General features: G+C 46.0%; 1 protein-coding gene and 1 long non-coding RNA gene across 6 annotated transcripts in view; both read right to left on the bottom strand.

Annotated features, from left to right (window-relative positions):
• Nucleotides 1–6,888, bottom strand: part of EFR3B (EFR3 homolog B) — a 316,353-nt gene extending 309,465 nt beyond the window's left edge. The window contains exons 1-3 of one of the 5 annotated variants that reach the window (XM_064411514.1): nt 6,827–6,888; nt 6,661–6,672; nt 6,516–6,600 (exon numbers count right to left, since the gene is read on the bottom strand). Coding sequence is in view for 1 of the 5 variants with exons in the window: in XM_064411510.1 (XP_064267580.1) it covers nt 6,516–6,522 (7 nt within the window). In the remaining 4 variants the exon portion in view is untranslated. The other 4 variants (XM_064411510.1, XM_064411515.1, XM_064411516.1 and 1 more) reach the window with 4 other exon arrangements.
• Nucleotides 6,889–10,178: 3,290 nt separating this feature from the next.
• Nucleotides 10,179–20,935, bottom strand: LOC135295777 (uncharacterized). The gene is made up of 3 exons (XR_010357842.1): nt 20,833–20,935; nt 18,250–18,869; nt 10,179–14,745 (listed from the first exon to the last, which is right to left on the bottom strand). It is a non-coding gene; the product is annotated as an uncharacterized LOC135295777 (long non-coding RNA).
• Nucleotides 20,936–22,026: the final 1,091 nt, after the last annotated feature.

Here is a 22,026-nt window from a genome sequence, read left to right as displayed (position 1 = left end):
TCAGAGAAAAATCAGAGAAAAAATCAGAGAAAAAATCAGAGAAAAATCAGAGACAAAATCAGAGAAAAAATCAGAGAAAAATCAGAGAAAAAATCAGAGAAAAATCAGAGAAAAAATCAGAGAAAAATCAGAGAAAAAAATCAGAGAAAAATCAGAGAAAAAAATCAGAGAAAAATCAGAGAAAAATCAGAGAAAAATCAGAGAAAAAAATCAGAGAAAAATCAGAGAAAAATCAGAGAAAAATCAGAGAAAAATCAGAGAAAAATCAGAGAAAAATCAGAGAAAAATCAGAGAAAAATCAGAGAAAATATGGGAAGTGTTGGGGGAAATCTGGGGGAAATCAGGGAAATACAGAGAAAATAATCAGAGGAAAATCAGAGAAAAATCGGGAAGAAATCAGAAAAATATCGGAAAAAATATGGGAAGTGTTGGGGGAAAATCTTAGGGAAATCAGGGAAAAGAGGGAAAAAAGTCAGACAAAAATCAGAGAAAAATCAGAGAAAATCAGAGAAAAATCAGAGAAAAATCAGAGAAAAATCAGAAAAAATATGGGAAATGTCATGGGAAAATACAGGGGAAATTGGGGAAAAATAATCAGAGAAAAGTCAGAGAAAAATCAGAAAAAAATACGGGAAATGTTGGGGGAAAATCCAGGCAAAATTGGGGAAAATCGGGGAAAATCTGGGAAAAAACAGAGAAAAATCAGAGGAAAATCAGAGAAAAATCAGAGAAAAATCAGAGAAAAAACAGAGAAAAATCAGAAAAAAATACGGGAAATGTTGGGGGAAAATCCAGGGAAAATTGGGGAAAATCGGGGAAAATATGGGAAAAAACAGAGAAAAATCAGAGAAAAATCAGAGAAAATATGGGAAATGTTGGGGGAAAATCTGGGGGAAATCAGGGAAATACAGAGAAAATAATCACAGGAAATCAGGGAAAAATAAAAAAAAAACAGAAAATAATGAGAAAAATATCGGAAAAAAATCAGAAAAAATAACAGAAATGTCAGGGGAAAATCCGGGGGAAATCGGGGAAAATACGGGAAAATACTGAAAATAATCAGAGAAAAATCAGGAAAAAATCAGAGAAAAATCAGAAAAAATGCGGGAAATGTTGGGGGAAATCTGGGGGAAATTGGGGAAATACAGAGAAAATAATCAGAGGAAATCAGGGAAAATCAGAAAAATATCAGAAAAAAAATCAGAAAAACACTGGAAAAAAATCGAAAAAATGCAGGAAATATCAGGGAAAAATCTGGGGAACATTGGGGAAAATCAAGGAAAATATGGGAAAATCAGAGAAAAATTGGGGAAAAATATCAGAAAAAATATGGGAAATGTTGAGGGAAATCCGGGGGAAATCGGGGAAAATTGGGGTAAATACGGGAAAAAATCAGAGAAAATTCAGAGAAAAATCAGAAAAATATCGGAAAAAAATCAGAAAAAATAAGAAAAAATACGGGAAGTGTCGGGGGAAAATCTGGGGGAAATCGGGGAAAATACAAGAAAAATACGGAAAAAAACTCAGAAAAAAATCAGAAAAAAAATAGAGGAAATGTCAGGGAAAATCCAGGGAAAATTGGGGAAAATATGGGAAAAATACGGGGAAAAAATCAGAAAAAATATGGGAAATGTCAGGGGAAAATCTGGGGGAAATCAGGGGAAATCAGGGAAAAATACGGGAAAATCAGAGAAAAATTAGGGAAAAATATCAGATAAAATATGGGAAATGTTGAGGGAAATCCGGGGGAAATTGGGGAAAATTGGGGAAAATACAGGGAAAAAATCAGAAAAAAAAATCAGAAAAAATCAGAAAAAAATATGGGAAATGTCGGGGATAAATCTGGGGGAATTTGGGGAAAAAAAGGGAAAAAAGTTCGGAGAAAATATTGGAAATGTCAGGGGAAAATCTGGGGGAAACTGGGGAACCATTTGGGATTTGGGATTCAGGGGTCAAAATTCCAGATTTGGGTTTGGGGTTCAGGATTCGGGATTTGGGACCATTCAGGGTCTGGGATTCAGGATTTGGGACCATTTGGGGTTTGGGGTTCAGGATTTGGGGTTTGGGGTTCAGGATTTGGGGTTTGGGGTTCAGGATTTGCAGTTCAGGATTTGGGATCTGGAACCGTTTGGGATTTGGGATTTGGGGTTCAGGATTTGGGATTTGGGGTTTGGAGTTCAGGATTTGAAGTTCAGGATTCAGGGTTTGGGGTCTGGGACCATTCAGGGTCTGGGATTCAGGATTTGGGATTTGGGGTTCAGGATTTGGGGTTGAGGATTTGGGGTCTGGGGTTCAGGGATCATTTGGGGTTTGGTATTTGGGGTCAGGATCCAGGATTTGGTTTTCAGGCTTTGGGATTGAGGATTTGGGGTTTGAGGTTCAGGATTCGGGATTTGGGACCATTTGGGATTTGGGATTCAGGGTTCAAAATTCAGGATTTGGGGTTTGGGATTCAGGATCCAGGATTTGGGATTTGGGGTTCAGGATTTGGGGTTCAGGGTTTGGGGTCTGGGACCATTCAGGGTCTGGGATTCAGGATTTGGAATTTGGGACCATTTGGGATTTGGGATTCAGGATTTGGGGTTTGGGGTTCAGGGAACATTTGGGATTTGGGATTCAGGATTTGGGGTTTGGGTTTTGCAGTTTAGGCCCATTTGGGGTTCAGGATTTGGGATTGAAGATTTGGGGTTTGGGGTTCAGGATCTGAGGTTCAGGATTCGGGATTTGGGACCATTTGGGATGTGGGATTCAGGGTTCAAAACTCCAGATTTTGGGTTTGGGGTTCAGGATTTGGGGTTCAGGATTTGGGACCATTTGGGGTTAGGGTTCAGGATTTGGAATTTGGAGTTCAGGATTTGAAGTTCAGGATTCAGGGTTTGGGGTCTGGGACCATTCAGGGTCTGGGATTCAGGATTTGGGATTGAGAATGTGGGATTTGGGATTTGGGACCATTTGGGGTTTGGGGTTCAGGGTTTGGGGTTCAGGGTTCAGGGTTTGGGGTTTGGCCCATTTGGGGTTCAGGGTTTGGGGTTTGGGCCCATTTGGGGTCTGGATTTGGGTTTCAGGATTTGGGGTTCAGGGTTTGGGTTTGGGCCCATTTGGGGTTCGGGTTTGGGGTCGGGATCCAGGGTTCAGGGTTTGGGGTTCAGGGTTTTGGGGTTCAGGGTTTGGGGTTTGGCCCATTTGGGGTTCGGGTTTGGGGTCGGGTTCCCCCTCCCTCGTTGCCGCCCCCAGTTCCGGGAAGGACATTCGGGATTTCAGAGGTCGCCGGGGATTCCCAAAATCCCCAAATCCCCAAATCCCAAATCCCCTTAATCCCAAAAGGGGGGAGGGGAGGGCGCCAGCTGCTGCTCCAGCTGCTCCTCGTTAGGGACGGCCCCAAAATCCCCGGATTCCGCCCCAAAACCTCGGATTCCGCTCCAAAACCTCGGATTCCGCCCCAAAACCTCAGATTCGACCCCAAAATCAGAGAATCCAGCACCAAAATCCTGGATTCAGCCCCAAAACCTCGGATTTGACCCCAAAATCACAGAATCTGGCCCAAAACCTCAGATTCTGCCCCAAAATCACAGAGTACAGCCCCAAAACCTCAGATTGGACCCAAAATCACAAAATCCGCCCCAAAATCACAGAATCCAGCACCAAAATCCCCGGACTCTGCCCCAAAACCTCGGATTCGGCCCCAAAATCACAAAATCTGCCCCAAATTTGGCCCCCAAATCACAGAATTTGGCCCCAAAACCTCAGATTTGACCCCAAAATCACAGAATCCAGCCCAAAATGCCCGGATTTGGCCCCAAAACCTCGGATTTGACCCCAAAATCACAGAATCCAGCACCAAAATCCCCGGACTCCGCCCCAAAACCTTGGATTCGGCCCCAAAATCACAGAATCCGGCCCCAAAACCTCAGATTGGACCCCAAAATCACGGAATCAGCCACCAAAATCCTCGGATTCCACCCCAAAACCTCGGCTTCGTCCCCAAAATCACAAAATCTGCCCCAAATTTGGCCCCCAAAAGTTGAATTCGACCCCAAAATCCCAGAAACCAGCCCCAAAAATCATAGAATTCAGCTCCAAAATCACAGAATTCACCCCCAAAATCCCAAGATTCAGCCCCAAAATCCTGGAATTTGACCCCAAAATCCCAAGATTCAGCCCCAAAATCCCCAAATTTGGCCCCAAAATCCCCAAGTTCAGCCTAAACACCCCTAGATTTGGCCCCAAAACCCCAAATTTGGCCCCAAAACCCCAGAATTGAGCCCCCCAAACCCCAGATTCAGCCCCAAAATCTCCGGATTTGGCCCCAAATTCCTGGGATTCGACCCCAAAACCCCAAGATTTGGCACCAAAATTCCCAAATTAAGCCCCAAAATCCCCTGATTCTGCCCCAAAATCACAGGATTTGGCCCTAAAATCCCCAAATTCGACTCCAAAATCCTGGAGTTCGGACCCAAAATCCCCAGATTTGGACCCAAAATCCTGGAATTAGGGTACAAAATCCTGCATTTGACCCCAAAATCCCCAAATTTGACCCCAAAATCCTGGAGTTCAGACCCCAAATCCCTGGATTTGGCCCCAAAAAACCCAAAAATTTGGCCAAAAATTCCCTGGATTTGGCCCCATCCTTAGGGAACTTGCCACCCCACAAATAACCCCAAATCCCACCCAAAAAAACCCTAAAAAATCCCACCAAAAAAAAAAGAAAAAAACCCAAAACCTAAATCCGGCGGGATTTTCTATTCTCACCCCACAAATAACCCCAAAATCCCACAAAAACCCCAAAAATCCCTCAAAAAACCAGCAAATCCCACAAAAAAAAAACCCAAATCCCTCAAAAAAATCCAATAATTCCACAAATAACCCCAAATCCCACAAAAAAAAAAAAAAAAACCCTGAAATCCCATTAAAAAAAACCCCAAAATCTCACCAAAAAAAACCCCTAAATCCCAACAAAAAACCCAAATCCCGATGGATTTTCCCTGGGGATGTTCCATTTCCCAAAAAACCCCAAAATCCCCCCAAAATCCCAACAATTTGGGGTTTCCAGACCCCAAACCGGTTCCACCCCATAAATTTTGGGGTTTCCTGGGGATTTTGGGGGGATTTTCCCTAAACTGATCCTACCCCATAAATTTTGGGGTTTCCCGGGGATTTTGGCATTCTCAGACCAATCCCACCCCATAAATTTTGGGGTTTCTTGGGGATTTTGGGGTTTCCCGGGGTTTTTGGGGTCCCCAAACCAATCCCACCCCATAAATTTTGGGGTTTCCTGGGGATTTTGGGGTCCCTCCCAGTGATTTTGGGGTCCCCAAACCGGTCCCACCCCAAAAATTTTGGGGTCCATCGGGGATTTCGGGGTTTCCCGGCAATGTTTGGGGTCCCTCCCGGGGATTTCGGGGTTTCCCTCTGGTTTTGGGGTCCCCAAACCAATCCCACCCCATAAATTTTGGGTTTCCTGGGGATTTTGGGGTCCCTCCCAGCGATTTTGGGGTCCCCAAACCGGTCCCACCCCAAGAATTTGGGGGTTTCTCAGGATTTCGGGGTTTCCCGGGGATTTTGGGGTCCCCAAACCAATCCAACCCCATAAATTTTGGGGTTACCCAGGGATTTTGGGGTTTCCTGGGGATTTTGGGGTCCCCAAACCGGTCCCATCCCGAAAATTTTGGGGTTTCTTGGGGATTTTGGGGTTTCTCGGTGATGTTTGGGGTCCCTCCCGGGGATTTTGGGGTTTCCCTCTGGTTTTGGGGTCCCCAAACCGCTCCTACCCCACAGTTTTGGGGTTTTCCAGTGATTTCGGGTCCCTCCCGGGGGTTTTGGGGTCCCCAGACCGGTCCCACCCCACAGATTTTGGGGTTTCCCGGTGTTTTTTGGTCCCTCCCGGGGTTTTTGGGGTCCCTGCTGGTGTTTTTTGGGTCCCCTGGGGGTTTTCGGGTCGCTCCCGGTGTTTTTGGGGTCATTCCCGGTGATTTTGGGGCCCTCCCGGTATTTTTAGGATCCCCCGGGGGTTTTTGGGGTCCCCAGACCGGTCCCACCCCACAGAATTTGGGGTTTCCCGAGGATTTCGGGGTTTCCTGGTGTTTTTGGGGTCCCTCCCGAGGATTTCGGGTCCCTCCCGGTATTTTTGGGTCCCCCCCGGTGATTTCGGGGTTTCCTGGGGATTTCGGGTCCCTCCCGGTGATTTTTTGGGGTCCCCCCGGGGGTTTTTGGGGTCCCCGGACCGGTCCCACCCCACAGAATTCGGGGTTTCTCGGGGATTTGGGGTTTCCCGGTGGTTTCGGGTCCCCCCCGGTGCTTTCGGGGTGGCTCCGGGGATGCTCGGGCGGCGGGGCCGGGGCGGGGCCGGGGCCGCGCTCCCGCAGCTCCCGGCGCCGATCCCGGGGCCGATCCCGGGTGTTATCCCGGTGTTATCCCGGTGTTATCCCGGTGTTATCCCGGTGTTATCCCGGTGTTTATCCCGTTCCCACCCCGGTGTTTCCCATCCCGCTCCCAGCCCGGCGTTTCCCGTCCCGTACCGTACATGGCGCTGCGGCGGCGGCGGCGGCTCCGGGGGCGGCCCCGGGGGCGGCTCCGCCCGCGGCTGCGGCCGGGAACAGCGGGAACAACGGGAAAAACCGGGAACGAAAAACCGGGAACGGATGGGAAACCGGGAACAGCGGGGAAAACCGGGAACGGATGGGAACAACGGGAAAAGCCGGGGACGAAAAACCGGGAACGGGGATGGGAACAGCGGGAACGGGAACGGATGGGAAACCGGGAACAAAAAACCGGGAATGGGGATGGGAACAGCGGGAACGGGAACGGGAAAAACCGGGAACAGCGGGGAAAACCGGGAACGGATGGGAAACCGGGAACAAAACACCGGGAACGGATGGGAACAGCGGGAAAAACCGCGAACGGGAACGGGGAAAACCGGGAACGGATGGGAAACCGGGAAAACCAGGGAATGGATGGGAACAGCGGGAACAGCGGGAATGCGGGGAAAAACCGGGAAAAACCGGGAAAAACCGGGAAAAACCGGGAAAAACCGGGAAAAACCGGGAATGGGGAGGGGAAACCGGGAATGGATGGGAACAGCGGGAATGCGGGGGAAACGGGGAAAACCCGGGAATGGATGGGAACAGCGGGAACGGGGATGGGAACGGGAACGGGAACGGGAACGGGAACGGGAAAAACCGGGAATGCGGGGAAACCGGGAAAACCGGGAACGGAGGGAAAACCGGGAATGGGAAAGCAGGAATGGGGATGGGAAACCGGGAACAACGGGAACGGGAAAAACCGGGAACGGGAAACCGGGAATGGATGGGAAACCGGCAGCGTCCACAGCCAGGAACAACGGGAATGCGCGGAAAACCGGGAATGGGAAACCGGGAATGGGGATGGAAAACTGGGAACAACGGCAAAAACCGAGAAAACCGGGAATGGGAATGGAGGGAGAACCGGGAACAACGGGAATAACGGGAACGGGGAAAACCGGGAATGGGGAAAAAACAGGAATGGGGAAACCAGGAATGGGAATGGGATGGAAAACCGGGAATGGGAAAAAAAAACGGGAATGCGAAAAAATGGGAATGGGTAAACCGGGAATGGGAAACACAGGGAATGGGAACGGGAAAAAAAAAGGGAATGGGAATGGGAATGGGGAAAACCGGGAATGGGGAAAATCAGGAATGGGGAAAAAAACCGGGAATGGGGGAAAAAACAGGAATGGGAATGGGAAAAAAACGGGAATGGGAATGGGAATGGGAACGGGGAAATCGGGAATGGGGGCCCTGGGAATGACTGGAAAGGGATGGAAAACCGGGAATGGGAAAGACTGGGAATGGGGATGGGAACGGGATGGAAAACTGGGAATAGGGACGGAGGGGAAACCGGGAATGGGGATATGGGATTGGTTATGGGGAAAAACGGGAAAGGGAACGGGAAAACCGGGAATGGGATGGAAAACCAGGAATGGATCGGGACGGGAAAGCGGGAATGGGGTTGGGATCATCGGGACTGGGGCCAGAATATCGGGAATGGGAACTGGGAATGGGACTGGGATAACTGGGAACAGGGTTGGGAACTGGGAATGGGGCCGGGATAATCAGGAATGGGGTTGGGATCACTGGGAATGGGGACCGGGAGTGGGGCCGGGATACTGGGAATGGGATTGGGAATGGGAATGGGGCTGGGGTTGGAATATTGGGAATTTGATTGGGAAATGGGATATCAGGAATGGGATTGGGATAATCGGGAATAGGATCTGGGAATGGGATATCGGGGATGGGAATGGAAAATGGGAATGGGATAACTGGGAATGGGATTGGGAACCAAAAATGGGGAGGGGATGTAGGGAATGGGGCCAGGAATGGGGTTGGGATAACTGGGAATGGGGTTGGGAATGAGGAGTGGGAACGGGAATGGGGTTGGAATATTGGGAATGGTGTTGGAATATTGGGAATGGGATTGGGGTAACAGGGAATGGGAAGTGGGAATGGGGCCGGGACAATCAGGAATGGGATTGGGATTGGGAATGGGATTGGGAACAGGAATGAGACTGGAATGTCGGGAATGGGGTTGGGGTAACGGGGAATGGGATACTGGGAATGGGAACTGGGAATTGGGATCAGGAACAGGAAGGGGATTGGGAATGGAGAATGGGAACTGGGGTATCGGGATACTGGGAATGGGGTTGGGATTGTTGGGAATTTGATTGGGAAATTGGGAATGGAAACTGGGAACTGGGACTGGGGCCAGAATATTGGGAATGGGAAGTGGGAATGACATTGGGATGATCGGGAATGGGACTGGAAACTGGGAATGGGAACTGGGAATTGGGAATGAGTTTGGAATGTTGGGAATGGAAACCGGGAATGGGATTTGGAACTGGGAATGGGATATTGGGAATGGGGCTGGGATATCAGGAGCAGGAACGGGATTAGGAATGGAGAATGGGAACGGGGATATCGGGAACTGGGAATGGGAACAGGAATGGGACTGGGATGATTGGGAATGGGGCTGGGACAATCAGGAATGGGATTGGGATATCGGGAATGGGGCCTGGGGAATGGGGAAAGGGATTGGGAACTGGGAATGGGGAACTGGGAATGGGAACCAGGAGTGGGGCTGGGATACTGGGAATGGGATACTGGGAATGGGAATGGGATACTGGGAATGGGGAACTGGGAATGGGAATGGGGAACTGGGAATGGGAATGGGGAATGGGAACTGGGAATGGGAACTGGGAATGGGAATGGGATACTGGGAATTGGGAATACTGGGAATGGGATTTGGGAACCGGGATTGGGGCCAGAATAGCGGGAATGGAAACTGGGAATGGGGTTGGGATAACTGGGAATGGGCCCTGGGGAACTGGGAATGGGATCATTGGGAATGGGATCATTGGGAATGGGGTTGGGAACCTGTCGGAACCCTGGAATTCCCAAGGGAAACTGAGGCAGGGATCGGACCCAGCCATTCCCAACATTCCCAGAATTCCCCAAACGCAGCGGGATGGAAATCCTGCGGGAACGGCGGCTCCGGCCCATCTGGGTGGGAATTCTTCCAGAAAATAAAAATAAACACAAAAAAACCCAAAATCCCACAAAAAAATCCCAAATCCCACCCAAAAACCCCAAAAGTCCCACCCAAAAATATCCCAAATCCCACAAAAAAAAGCCAAAATCCCACCCAAAATACCCAAATCACACAGAAAAAAAAACCATTAAAAATGCCATCCAAAAAAATCCCACCAAAAAAATCCCAAATCCCACAAAAACCCCCAAAAAATCCCAAAGGAAAGCCCAATCCCCCCAAAAAAATCCCCAAAATCCCAAAAATCCCACAAAAAATGCCACCAAAAATCTTCAAATTCCACAAAAAAAAAATCCCAAATCCCACCTCAAAAACCCCAAAAATCCCATTAAAAAATCCCACGAAAAACCAAAAAGATCCCACAAAAAAAATCCCCAAAACCCAGAAAAAAAAACCTCAAAAATCCCACAAAAAAATCCCAAATTCCACAAAATAACCCCAAAAAAAACCCACCCAAAAATCCCTCTAAAGAAATCCCCAAATCCCTCCCAAAAATCCCAAATTCCACCCCAAAAAACCCCCAAAATCAATAACCAATAATCGATAATCAATAACTGATAATCAAGAATCTAAATTTAAAAACAACAAAAACAGGACACAGAGAAGTTTGGAATTTTTTAATTCCCATTTTTTATTGAAAACCTCAATCCCAAAACCCCCAAAATCCCAAAGTTTGACCCCAAAATTCCCAGATTTTTCCTGGAATTCTGGAATTTCCATCCCAAATTCCGCCAAATCCCAAAGTCTGATCACAAAATTCCCGGATTTCTCCTGGAATTCTGAACCCACGACCCCCAAAATTCCCAGATTTTTCCCAGAATCCCAAACCCCCAAATCCCAGAGTTTGACCCCAAAATTCCCAGAATTTTTTGGAAATTCCAGAATTTCCCTCCCATTCCCGCTATTTCCATCCCATTTCTGTTGGGAATTCCAGGATTTTGTGGGAATTTTCATCCCCAAAACCCCCAAAGTTCAATCCCAAATTCCCAGATTTTTCCTGGAATTTTGACCCCAAAAACTCCCAAAAAGCCGAAGTTTGACCCCAAAATTCCCAGATTTTTTCCCCAGGAATTCCAGAATTTCAATCCCAAAACCTGCAAATCCCAAAGTTTTCACCCCATTCCTGCTGGGAATTCCAGGATTTCCTGGGAATTTCCATCCCAAATCCCAAAGTTTAACCCCAAAATTCCCAGATTTCTCCAGGAATTCCAGAATCCCAATCCCAAAATTCCCATTCCCGCCATGTTCACCCCATTTCTGTCGGGAATTCCAGGATTTTCTGGGAATTCCTCTCGGTTTCCGCCGGGAGTTCCAGGATATTCTGGGAATTTCCATCCCAAAAATCCCCAAATCCCAAAGTTGGACCCCAAAATTCCCAGATTTTTCCTGGAATTCTGAACCCAAAAGCCCCAAAATTCCCAGATTTCCCCCAGAATCCCAAGTCCAAAACCCCCAAATCCCAATGTTCAATCCCAAAATTCCCAGATTTTTCCCGGAACACCAGAATTTTCATCCCAAAAACCCCCAAAATTCCAGGATTTTCCCCAAAATTTCCATCCCAAAACCCCAAATCCCGCCATTTTCACCCCATTTCCATTGGAAATTCCAGGATTTCCCGGGAATCCCGCTCCGTTCCCACTGGGAATTCCAGGATTTCCTGGGAATCCCTCTCCATTCCTGCTGGGAATTCCAGGATTTTTGGGAATTCCGATCCCATTCCCGCCATTTTCACCCCGTTCCTGCCAGGAATTCCAGGATATTCTGGGAATTTTCATCCCCAAATCCCCCAAATCCCAAAAGTTTGACCCCAAAATTCCCAGATTTTTCCTGGAATTCTGACCCCAAAAGCCCCAAATCCCAAAAGTTTGGCCCCAAAATTCCCGGATTTTTCCTGGAATCTTGCAATTTTCATCCCAAAAACCCCCAAAACTTCCCAGATTTCTCCCAATTTTCCCCAGAATTTCCATCCCAAAACCCCCAAATCCCAACATTTAACCCCCGAAATTCCCAGATTTTCCCCAGAATCCCAATCCCACAACCCCGAAATCCCAAAGTTTGACCCCAAAATTCCCAGATTTTTTTGGAAATTCCATAATTTCTCTCCCATTCCCGCCATTTTCACCCCGTTCCTGCCAGGAATTCCAGGATTTTCTGGGAATTTCCATCCCAAAAACCCAAAATCTCAACAGTTGACCCCAAAATTCCCGGATTTTTTCCTGGAATTCTGACCCCAAATCTCCCAAATCCCAAACTTTTATCCCCAAAATTCCTGGATTTTTCCCAGAATCCCAATCCCAAAATTCCCATTCCTGCCATTTTCACCCCGTTCCCGTCGGGAATTCCAGGATTTCCCGGGAATTTTCATCTCCAGATCCCCAAAGTTTAATCCCAAAATTCCTGGATTTGTTCCCACAATTCCCATCCCAAAACCCCCAAATCCCAAACTCTGACACCAAAAAAAACCCCAAATTCCTGGATTTTTTCCCAGAATCCCAATCCCAAAATTCCCATTCCTGCCATTTTCACCCCATTTCCGTCAGGAATTCCAGGATTTCCTGGGAATTCCTCTCGGTTTCCGCCGGGAATTCCAGGATATTCTGGGAATTTCCATCCCAAAAATCCCCAAATCCCAAAAGTTTGACCCCCAAATTCCCAGATTTCCCCAGAATCCCAATCCCAAAATTCCCATTCCCGCCATTTTCACCCCGTTCCCGCCAGGAATTCCAGGATTTCCTGGCAACTTCCGTCCCAAAAACCCCAAATCCCCAAACTTTTATCCTCAAAATTCCTGGATTTCTCCCTGAATCCCAATCCCAAAATCCCCAAATCCCAAAAGTTTGACCCCAAAATTCCCAGATTTTTCCTGGAATTCTGAACCCAAAAGCCCCAAAATTCCCAGATTTCCCCCAGAATCCCAAGGCCCCCAAAATCCCAAAGTTCAATCCCAAAATTCCCAGATTTTTCCTGGAATTCTGTCCCCAAAACCCCCCAAATCCCAAAAGTCTGACCCCAAAATTCCTGGATTTTTCCAGGAATCTTCCAATTTTCATCCCAAAAACGCCAAAACTTCCCAGATTTCTCCCAATTTTTCCCAGAATTTTGACTGCAAATCTCCCAAAATCCCAAAGTTTTACCCCAAAATTCCCAGATTTCTCCTGGAATTCCAAAATTTCCATCCCAAACAGCTCCAAAATTGCCAGATTTTTCCTGGAATTTCGACCCCAAAAACCCCAAATCCCAAAGTTTTCACCCCATTTCCGTTGGGAATTCCAGGATTTCCCGGGAATCGCTCTCCATTCCTGCCGGGAATCCCAGGATTTTCTGGGAATTTCCTTCCCAAATCCCAAAGTTTTACCCCCAAAATTCCCAGATTTTTTCCCACAATTTCAATCCCAAAAACCCCCAAATCCCAGAGTTTGACCCCAAACTTCCCAGATTTCTCCTGGAATTCCAAAATTTCCATCCCAAACAACCCCAAATTCCCAGATTTCCCCCAATTTCCTCCAGAATTTCCATCCCAAAACCCCAAATCCCGCCGTTTTCACCCCATTTCCGTTGGGAATTCCAAGATTTCCCAGGCACTGCTCTCCGTTCCCGCCGGGAATTCCAGGATTTCCCAGGAATTTCCATCCCAAACCCCCAAATCCCAAAGTTTGACCCCCAAAATTCCCATATTTTTCCTAAAATGTTGCAATCTGCATCCCAAAAACCCCCCCCAAATTCCCGGATTTTTCCTGGAATTTCAACCCCAAAAACCCCAAATCCCAAACATTTCACCCCATTTCCGTTGGGAATTCCAGGATTTCCTGGGAATTCCTCTCCGTTCCCTCTGGGAATTCCAGGATTTTTTGGGAATTCCGTTCCATTCCCGCCATTTTCACCCCGTTTCCATTGGGAATTCCAGGATATTTTGGGAATCGAGCTCCGTTCCCACTGGGAATTCCAGGATTTCCCAAGAATTTCCACCCAAAACCCCCAAATCCCAAAATTTAACCCAAAATCTCCAGAATTTTTTGGAAATTCCGGATTTTCCCTCCCATTCCCACCGTTCTCAGCTGGTTCCCGTTGGGAATTCCAGGATTTCCCGGGAATCCCTCTCCATTCTTGCCGGGAATCCCAGGATTTTCTGGGATTCTTTCCCAAATCCCAAAGTTTTACCCCCAAAATTCCCAGATTTTTTCCCACATTTTCAATCCCAAAAACCCCAAATCCCAAAGTTTGACCCCAAAATTCCCAGATTTCTCCTGGAATTCTGGAGTTTCCATCCCAAAAACCTCCCAAACTTCCCAGATTTCCCCCAATTTCCCCCAGAATTTCCATCCCAAAACCCCAAATCCCGCCGTTTTCACCCCATTTCCATTGGGAATTCCAGGATTTCCCAGGAATCCCTCTCCATTCCCACTGGGAATTCCAGGATTTCCCAAGAATTTCCCTGCCAAACCCCCAAATCCCAAAGTTTGACCCCCAAAATTCCCAGATTTTTCCTAAAATGTTGGAATTTGCATCCCAAAAACCCCCCCAAATTCCCGGATTTTTCCTGGAATTTCAACCCCAAAAACCCCAATTCCCAAACATTTCACCCCATTTCCGTCGGGAATTCCAGGATTTTCTGGGAATTCCTCTCCGTTCCCGCTGGGAATTCCAGGATTTCCCAAGAATTTCCATCCCAAACCCCCAAATTCCCAGATTTTTCCTAAAATGTTGCAATCTGCATCCCAAAAACCCCCCCAAATTCCTGGATTTTTCCTGGAATTTCGACCCCAAAAACCCCAATTCCCAAACATTTCACCCCATTCCCGTTGGGAATTCCAGGATTTTCTGGGAATTCCTCTCCGTTCCCGCTGAGAATTCCAGGATTTCCCAAGAATTTCCATCCCAAACCCCAAAAATTCCCAGATTTTTCCTAAAATGTTGCAATCTGCATCCCAAAAACCCCCCCAAATTCCTGGATTTTTCCTGGAATTTCGACCCCAAAAACCCCAAATCCCAAACATTTCACCCCATTTCCGTCAGGAATTCCAGGATTTCTGGGAATTCCGTTCCATCCCCGCCGTTCTCAGCCGGTTCCCGGTGGGAATTGCAGGACATTCTGGGAATGCTGGCGGCCGAGGGCGCGCAGGGCCCGCGGCAGAGAGAGCGCCCGGAACAGCCCCGGGGACACCGAACCGCCTGGGGGGAATAATGGGGGAAATAATGGGGAAAATGGGGAAAAACAGTGGGGAAAGAATGGGGGAAATGGGGAAAAAATGGGGAAAATAATGGGGAAAAAATGGGGAAAAACAGTGGGGAAAAAATGGGGGAAATGGGGAAAAAATGGGGAAAATAGGGAAAAACAGTGGGGAAAAAATGGGGAAAAACAGTGGGGAAAAATGGGGAAAATGGGGAAAAACAGTGGGGAAAAAATGGGGAAAAACAGTGGGGAAAAAATGGGGAAAAACAGTGGGGAAAAAATGGGGAAAAACAGTGGGGAAAAAATGGGGAAAAATGGGGAAAATGGGGAAATAATGGGGAAAAAAACCAGGGAAAATAAATGGGGGGAAATGGGGAAATAATGGGGAAAAAAAGGGGAAAAAACCGGGGAAATAAATGGGGGGAAATAATGGGGAAAAACAGTGGGGAAAAATGGAGGGAAATGGGGAAAAATGGGGGAATAATGGGGGAATAATGGGGAATAATGGGGAAAAGAAATGGAGGGAATTGGGGAAATAATGGGGGAAAAAACAGGGAAAAAAACGGGAAAAAATGGGGAAAGAAGGGGGAAATAATGGGGAAAAACAATGGGGGAAAAATGGGAAAATAATGGGGAAAAATGGGAAAACAATGGGGAAAAACAATGGGGAAAAATGGGGGAAATGGGGAAAAGAAATGGGGAAATAATGGGGAAAATAAATGGGGGAAATGGGGAAATAATGGGGAAAAACAGTGGGGAAAATTGGGGAAAAAACAAGGAAAATGGGAAAAAAAAACAGGGAAAAAACCAGGGAACATTTTCCCCCATTTCCCCCAAAATTCCCAAATTTCCCCCCCCAAAATATTCCCAATTTCCCCCCAAAATTCCCAATTCTTCCCCAATTTCCACCAATTTTTCCCCAATTTTTCCCCAATTCCCCCCAAAATTTTCCCAAGTTTTCCCCCAAAATTCCCAATTTTTTCCCCATTTTTCTCCAATTTCCCCCAGTTTTTCCAAATTTTCCCCAATTTCCCCCCAAATTCCTCCCCCAATTTTCCCCCAGAATCCCCATTTTTCCCTAACTTTTTCCCAATTTCCCCCCAAAATTCCCCATTTCCCTGATTTTTCCCCGATTCTCCCCAATTTCCCCCAAATTTTTCCCAATTCTTTCCAATTTTTCCCCAAAATTCCCATTTTCCCCAAATTTACCCAATTTTTTCCATTATTTTTCCCCATTTTTATCAATTTTCCCCCAGTTTTCCCCAAAATTCCCAATTTCCCCCATTTTCCCCAATTTCCCCCAAATCTTCGTCAAAATTCCCATTTTCCCCCCAATTTTCCCCAATTTCCCCCCAAATTTCCAATTTTTGCCCAATTTTCCCCAATTTCCCCCCAAATTCTCTCAAATTTTCCTCAATTCCCCCCAATTTTCCCAAGTCTTTCCCAATTTTCCCCAAATTTCTCCCAATTTCCCTCCAAATTCTCCCAAATTTCCCCCAAATTTCTCCAATTTTTCCCAAATTTCCCTCCAAAATTCCCGATAATTTCCCTCCAAAATTCCCGATATTTTCCCAGTTTCCCCCAAAATTTCCCCAAATTTCCCCAAATTTTTCTAAAATTATCATTTTCCCCCAATTTTTCCCCGATTTTCTCCCAAGTTTTCCCCAATTTTTCCAAAATTTCCCCCCAAAATTTTCCCAATTGTTCCCAATTTTTCCCAAATTTTCCCCAAATTCTCCCAAATTTTCAATTTCCCCCAATTTTCCTGATTTTTCCCCAATTATTCCCTATTTCCCCCCAATTCTTCTCCAATTTTCCCCAAATTTCCCCCCAAAGTTCCCAATATTTTCCCAGTTTTCCCCCAAAATTTCCCCAAATTTTTGTAAAAATTACCATTTTTCCCCCAATTTTCTCCCAAGTTTTCCCATATTTTCCCCAAATTTTCCCAAATTTCCCCCCAATTTTCCCCCCATTTTTTCCAAAATTCCCAATTTTTCCCATTTCCCCAATTTTTTCTCAAATTCCCCCAATTTCCCCCTAAAATTCCTGAAATTTTCCCATTTTTTTCCGCATTTTATCCCAATTTTCCACATTTTATCCCAATTTCTCCCAATTCACCCCGATTTTCCTCCAAAATTCCCATTTTTTCCCCAAATTTTCCCCAATTTTCCCCCAAATTTCCCCAATGCCCCAAATTTTCTCCAATTTTCCCCAAAATCCCCAAAATTTTCCCCAATTTTCCTCCAAAATTCCCATTTTCCCCCATTTTTTCCCAATTTTCTCCAATTTTTCCCCAATTTTCCTCATTTTTCCCCTAAATCTCCCAATTTCCCCCAGATTTTCCCCAAAATTCCCAAATTCTCCCAATTTTCCCCAAAGTTTCCCCATTTTTCCCAAATTTCCCCCATTTTTTCTCAATTTCCCCCAATTTTTCTCTTATTTTCCCCCCATTCAACCCAAATTTTTCCCAATTTTTCCCCAAATTCTCCCCAATTTCCCCCTAAAATTCCAATTTTTCCCCAATTTTCCCCCAAATTCTCCCAAAATTCCAATTTTTCCCCAAATTTCCCCCACAAAATTCCCCAAAATTCCCAAAATTTCCCCCATTCTCCCTCAATTTTTCCCTGATTTCCCCCCAATTTTTCCCCAAAATTCCCTAATTTCCCCCCAATTTTCCTCCATTTTCCCCAAATTCTCATCAAAATTCCCATTTCCCCCCATAATTTCCCCCAATTTTCCCCCATTTTCATCAAAATTACCATTTTTCCCCCCAATTTTTCCCCCAAATTCCCCAAAATTTCCCAATTCTCCCCAATTTTCCCCCCAAAATTCCCATTTTTCCCCAAAATTCCCCAATTTCCCCTGATTTTCCCCCAATTTTTCGCTGATTTTTCCCCATTTTTTCTCAAATTTTCCCAATTTCCCCCCCAATTTTCCCCAAATTTCTCCCAATTTTCCCCAATTCCTCAAATTTTCTCCAATTTTCCCCAAAATTCCCAAAATTTTCCCCAATTTCCTCCAAGTTCCCATTTCGCCCAATTCTTCCCCAATTTTTCCCAAATTTCTCCAATTTTTCCCCAATTTTCCACAATCTTTCCCCTAATTCTCCCAATTTCCCCCAAATTTCCCCCAAAATTCCCCAAATTCTCCCAGTTTTCCCCCAAAATTCCCATTTTTCCCCAAAATTTCCCCATTTTTCCAAATTTTCCCCAATTCTCCCCATTTTTTCTCAATTTCCCCCCAATTTTTCCCCAGATTCTCCCCAATTTCCCCCAAAATTCCCATTTTTTTCCCCAATTTTCCCCCAAATTCCCCAATTTCCCCCCAATTTCCCGACGAAAATTCACAAAATGTTCCCCCAAAATTAGCAATTTTTCCCCCAAATTCCCCAAAATTCCCCCAATTCTCCCCAATTTTCCCCCCGAAATCCCGAATTTCCCCCAATTCTCCCCATTTTCCCCCTTTTTCCCCAAATTTTCCCAAATTCCCCATTTTCCCCTCACCGTGCGCCGTGACCTCGACGTCCGTGGGGAGGCTCCTCAGGGGGTCCCCGTAGAGCAGCCGCGCTCGGAATTCCAGAACATTCCGGGGCCTCTCCCCAAAATTCCCAAATTCTCCCCGGAAATTCCCAAATTTTCCGCACTTTCCCCAAAAATTCCAGGATTTTCCCCAAAAATTTTGGGGTTTTCCCCACAAATTTCAGGATTTTCCCCACAATTTTCAGGATCTTCCTCAGGAATTTCTGAATTTTCCGCAGGAATTTTGGGGTTTTTTCCAGAAATTCCAAAATTTTTCCCACAATTTTCGGGGTTTTTCCCAGAAATTTTGGGGTTTTTCCCACAAATTTCGGGATTTTCCTCAGGAATTTCTGAATTTTCCGCAGGAATTTTGGGGTTTTTTCCAGGATTTTTGGGGTTTTTTTCCAGGAATTTTGGGGTTTTTTTTCCGGAATTTCGGGATTTTGGTGGGGAATTCCCGGATTTTGGTGGGGAATTCCCGGATTTTGGTGGGGAATTTGGGGATTTTGGGGGTTTTGGGCGGGGATCCGGCAGTGGAAGCTGAGCAGGTTGCAGAGGGGAATTGCTGCAGGGGGGGGGCCCTGGAGCCAGCCCGAAAATTCCTCCTGGAAAGGGAAAATTGGGGATTTTGGGGGGAATTCGGGAAATTTGGGGGAATTCGGGGATTTTGGGGGGAAATTTGGGGAAAATGTGTGGAAAATTTGGGTATTTTGACAGAAATTTGGGGGAAATTCGTGGAAAATTTGGGGATTTTGGGGGGAAATTTGGGGAAAATTTGGGGGAATTCATGGAAAATATGGAAATTTAGAGGGAAATTTGTGGAAAATTTGGGGATTTGGGGAAAACTTGGGGATTTTGAAGAAAATCTGGGGAAAATGTGAGGATTTTGAGGGAAATTGGGGATTTTGGGGAAAATTTGGGAATTTTGGGGGAAATTTGGGGGAATTCATGGAAAATTTGAGGATTTTGGGGAAAATTCGTGGAAAAATTTGGATTTGTGAGGAAATTTGGGAATTTTGGGGAAAATTTATGGAAAATTTGGGGATTTTGGTGGAAATTTGTGGAAAATTTGGGGATTGGGGGAATTTTGGGGAAAATTCATGGAAAATTTGGGGATTTGGGGAAAATTTGTGGAAAATTTGGGGGAATTCATGGAAAATTTGGGATTTTGGGGGAAATTTGTGGAAAATTGGGGATTTTGGGGGAAATTGATAGAAAATTTGGAAATTTAGAGGGAAATTTGGGGGAAATTTGGGGATTTTGGGGGGAAATTCATGGAAATTTTGGGGGAAATTCATAGAAAATGAGGGCATTTTGGGGGTAATTCGTGGAAAATTTGGGAATTTTGGGGATATTCATGGAAAATTTGGGGATGTTGAGAAGGATTTTGGAAAAATTTTGGGTTTTGGAGCACATTTGGGAATTATGGGAGAAATTTTGGGGAAGAATTTGGGGAAGAATTGGGAATTTTGGGAGGAATTTGGGGAAGAATTTTGAGAAAGAATTTTGAGAAAGAATTTGGGAATTTCAGGAGAAATTTGGGGATGAATTTGGGAAAGAACTTGGGAATTTTGGGAAAGGATTTTGGGAGGAATTTGAGAAGAATTTGGGGGAAGAATTGAGAATTTTGGGAAGGAATTTTGGGAGGAACTTTGGGGATTTGGGGAAGGGATTTTTGGGAAGAACTTTAGGATTTTGAGACTGAATTTTGGGGGGAATTTTGGGCAGAACTTTGAGAATTTTGAGAAGGAATTGGGGAAGAATTTGAGGGAAGAATTGGGAATTTTGGGAAGGAATTTTGGGAGGAACTTTGGGGATTTTGAGAAGGAATTTTGGGAGGAATTTTAGGCAGAACTTTGAGAATTTTGGGGGGAAGTTTGGGCGGAACTTTGGGAATTTCGGGAGGAATTTTTTGGGGCAGAACTTGGGGATTTTGGGGGGAATTTTGGGACGGAACTTTGAGAATTTTGGGAAGGGATTTTGGGATGAATTTTAGGCAGAACTTTGTGAATTTTGGAGATGGGATTTTGGGCGGAACGTTGGGAATTTTGGGGGGAATTTTGAGGAAACTTTTGGAATTTTGGGAGGAATTTTGGGAGGAACTTTGGCGATTTTGAGAGGGAATTTTGGGAGGAATTTTAGGCAGAACTTTGAGGACGTTGGGCAGAACTTTGAGAATTCTGGGGGGAATTTTGAGCAGAACTTTGGAATTTTGGGAGGAATTTTGAGAGGAACTTTGGAGTTTTTGAGAAGGAATTTTGGGAGGAATTTTAGGGAGAACTTTGGGAATTTTGTGAAAGGAATATTGTGATAAATTTTAGGCAGAACATTGAGAATTTTGGGGGGAACTTTGTGAATTTTGGGCAGAATTTTGAGGAAACTTTGGAATTTTGGGAGGAACTTTGGCGATTTTGAGAAGGAATTTTGGGAAGGAATTTTAGGCGGAACTTTGAGAATTTTGGGCAGAACTTTGTGATTTTCGGGGGGAATTTTGAGCAGAATTTGGGGGATTTGGGGCAGAATTTTGGGGGGAATGTTGTGCATGCTGTGAGGAATGTTGGTGCCCACCTGCAGGAGGTGCAGCTGGTGCCTCCTGGCCACGAAGGCGCCGAGCAGGCGGGCCAGCAGGGCCAGGAAGCGCCGCGGGCTGGGGGGCAGCAGGGAGCCCCCAAACTCCCTGGGAATGGGACCAAAATGAGCCCCAAACTCCCTGGGAATGGGCCCAAAATGGGCCCCAAACTCCCTGGGAATGAGCCCAAAATGATCCTAAAATTATCCCAAAATGAGCTCAGAATGAGCCCCAAACTCCCTGGGAATGGGCCCAAAATGGGCCCAGAATGAGCCCCAAATTCCCTGGGAATGAGCCCAAAATGGGCCCCAAACTCCCTGGGAATGAGCCCAAAATGATCCTAAAATTATCCCAAAATGAGCTCAGAATGAGCCCCAAATTCCCTGGGAATGAGCCCAAAATGGGCCCCAAACTCCCTGGAATGAGCCCAAAATGGGCCCCAAATTCCTTGGGAATGAGCCCAAAATGGGCCCAAAATGGGCCCAGAATGGGCCCAAAATGAGCCCAAAATGGGCCCAGAATGAGCCCAAAATGGGCCCAAAATGAGCTCAGAATGAGCCCAAAATTATCCCAGAATGAGCCCAAAATGAGCTCAGAATGAGCCCAAAATGGGCCCAAAATTATCCCAGAATGAGCCCAAAATGAGCCCAAAATGATCCTAAAATTATCCCAAAATGAGCTGGGAAGGAGCCCAGAATGAGCCCAAAATGATCCGGGAATTTTGGGAGGAATGTGGGGATGATTTGGGGAAGAATGTGAGAATTTTGGGAAGGAATTTTGGAGGAACTTTGGAGATTTTGAGAAGGGATTTTGGGAAGAACTTTGCGATTTTTGGGGCAATTTCGGGAGGAATTTTGGGGAGAACTTTAAGAATTTTGGGAAGAAATTCTGGGAGAGATTTTGGGATGGAATTTTGGGAGGAACTTTGGGAGGAAATATTGGAATTTTGGAAGGGATTTTGGGAGGAATTTTAGGCAGAACTTTGAGAATTTTGGCGGAACTTTGTGATTTTTGGGCAGAATTTTGAGCAGAATTTGGGGGATTTGGGGCAGAATTTTGGGGGGAATGTTTTGAATTTTGGGAGGAATTTGTTGCTGCCCACCTGCAGGAGGTGCAGCTGGTGCCTCCTGGCCACGAAGGCGCGCGGGCCAGCAGGGCCAGGAAGCGCCGCGGGCTGGGGGGCAGCAGGGAGC

Source organism: Passer domesticus, chromosome 3 (assembly GCF_036417665.1).
Source record: "Passer domesticus isolate bPasDom1 chromosome 3, bPasDom1.hap1, whole genome shotgun sequence".
NCBI classification, from domain to species: Eukaryota; Metazoa; Chordata; class Aves; order Passeriformes; family Passeridae; genus Passer; species Passer domesticus.
This window is presented reverse-complemented; position numbering and strand designations above follow the sequence as displayed.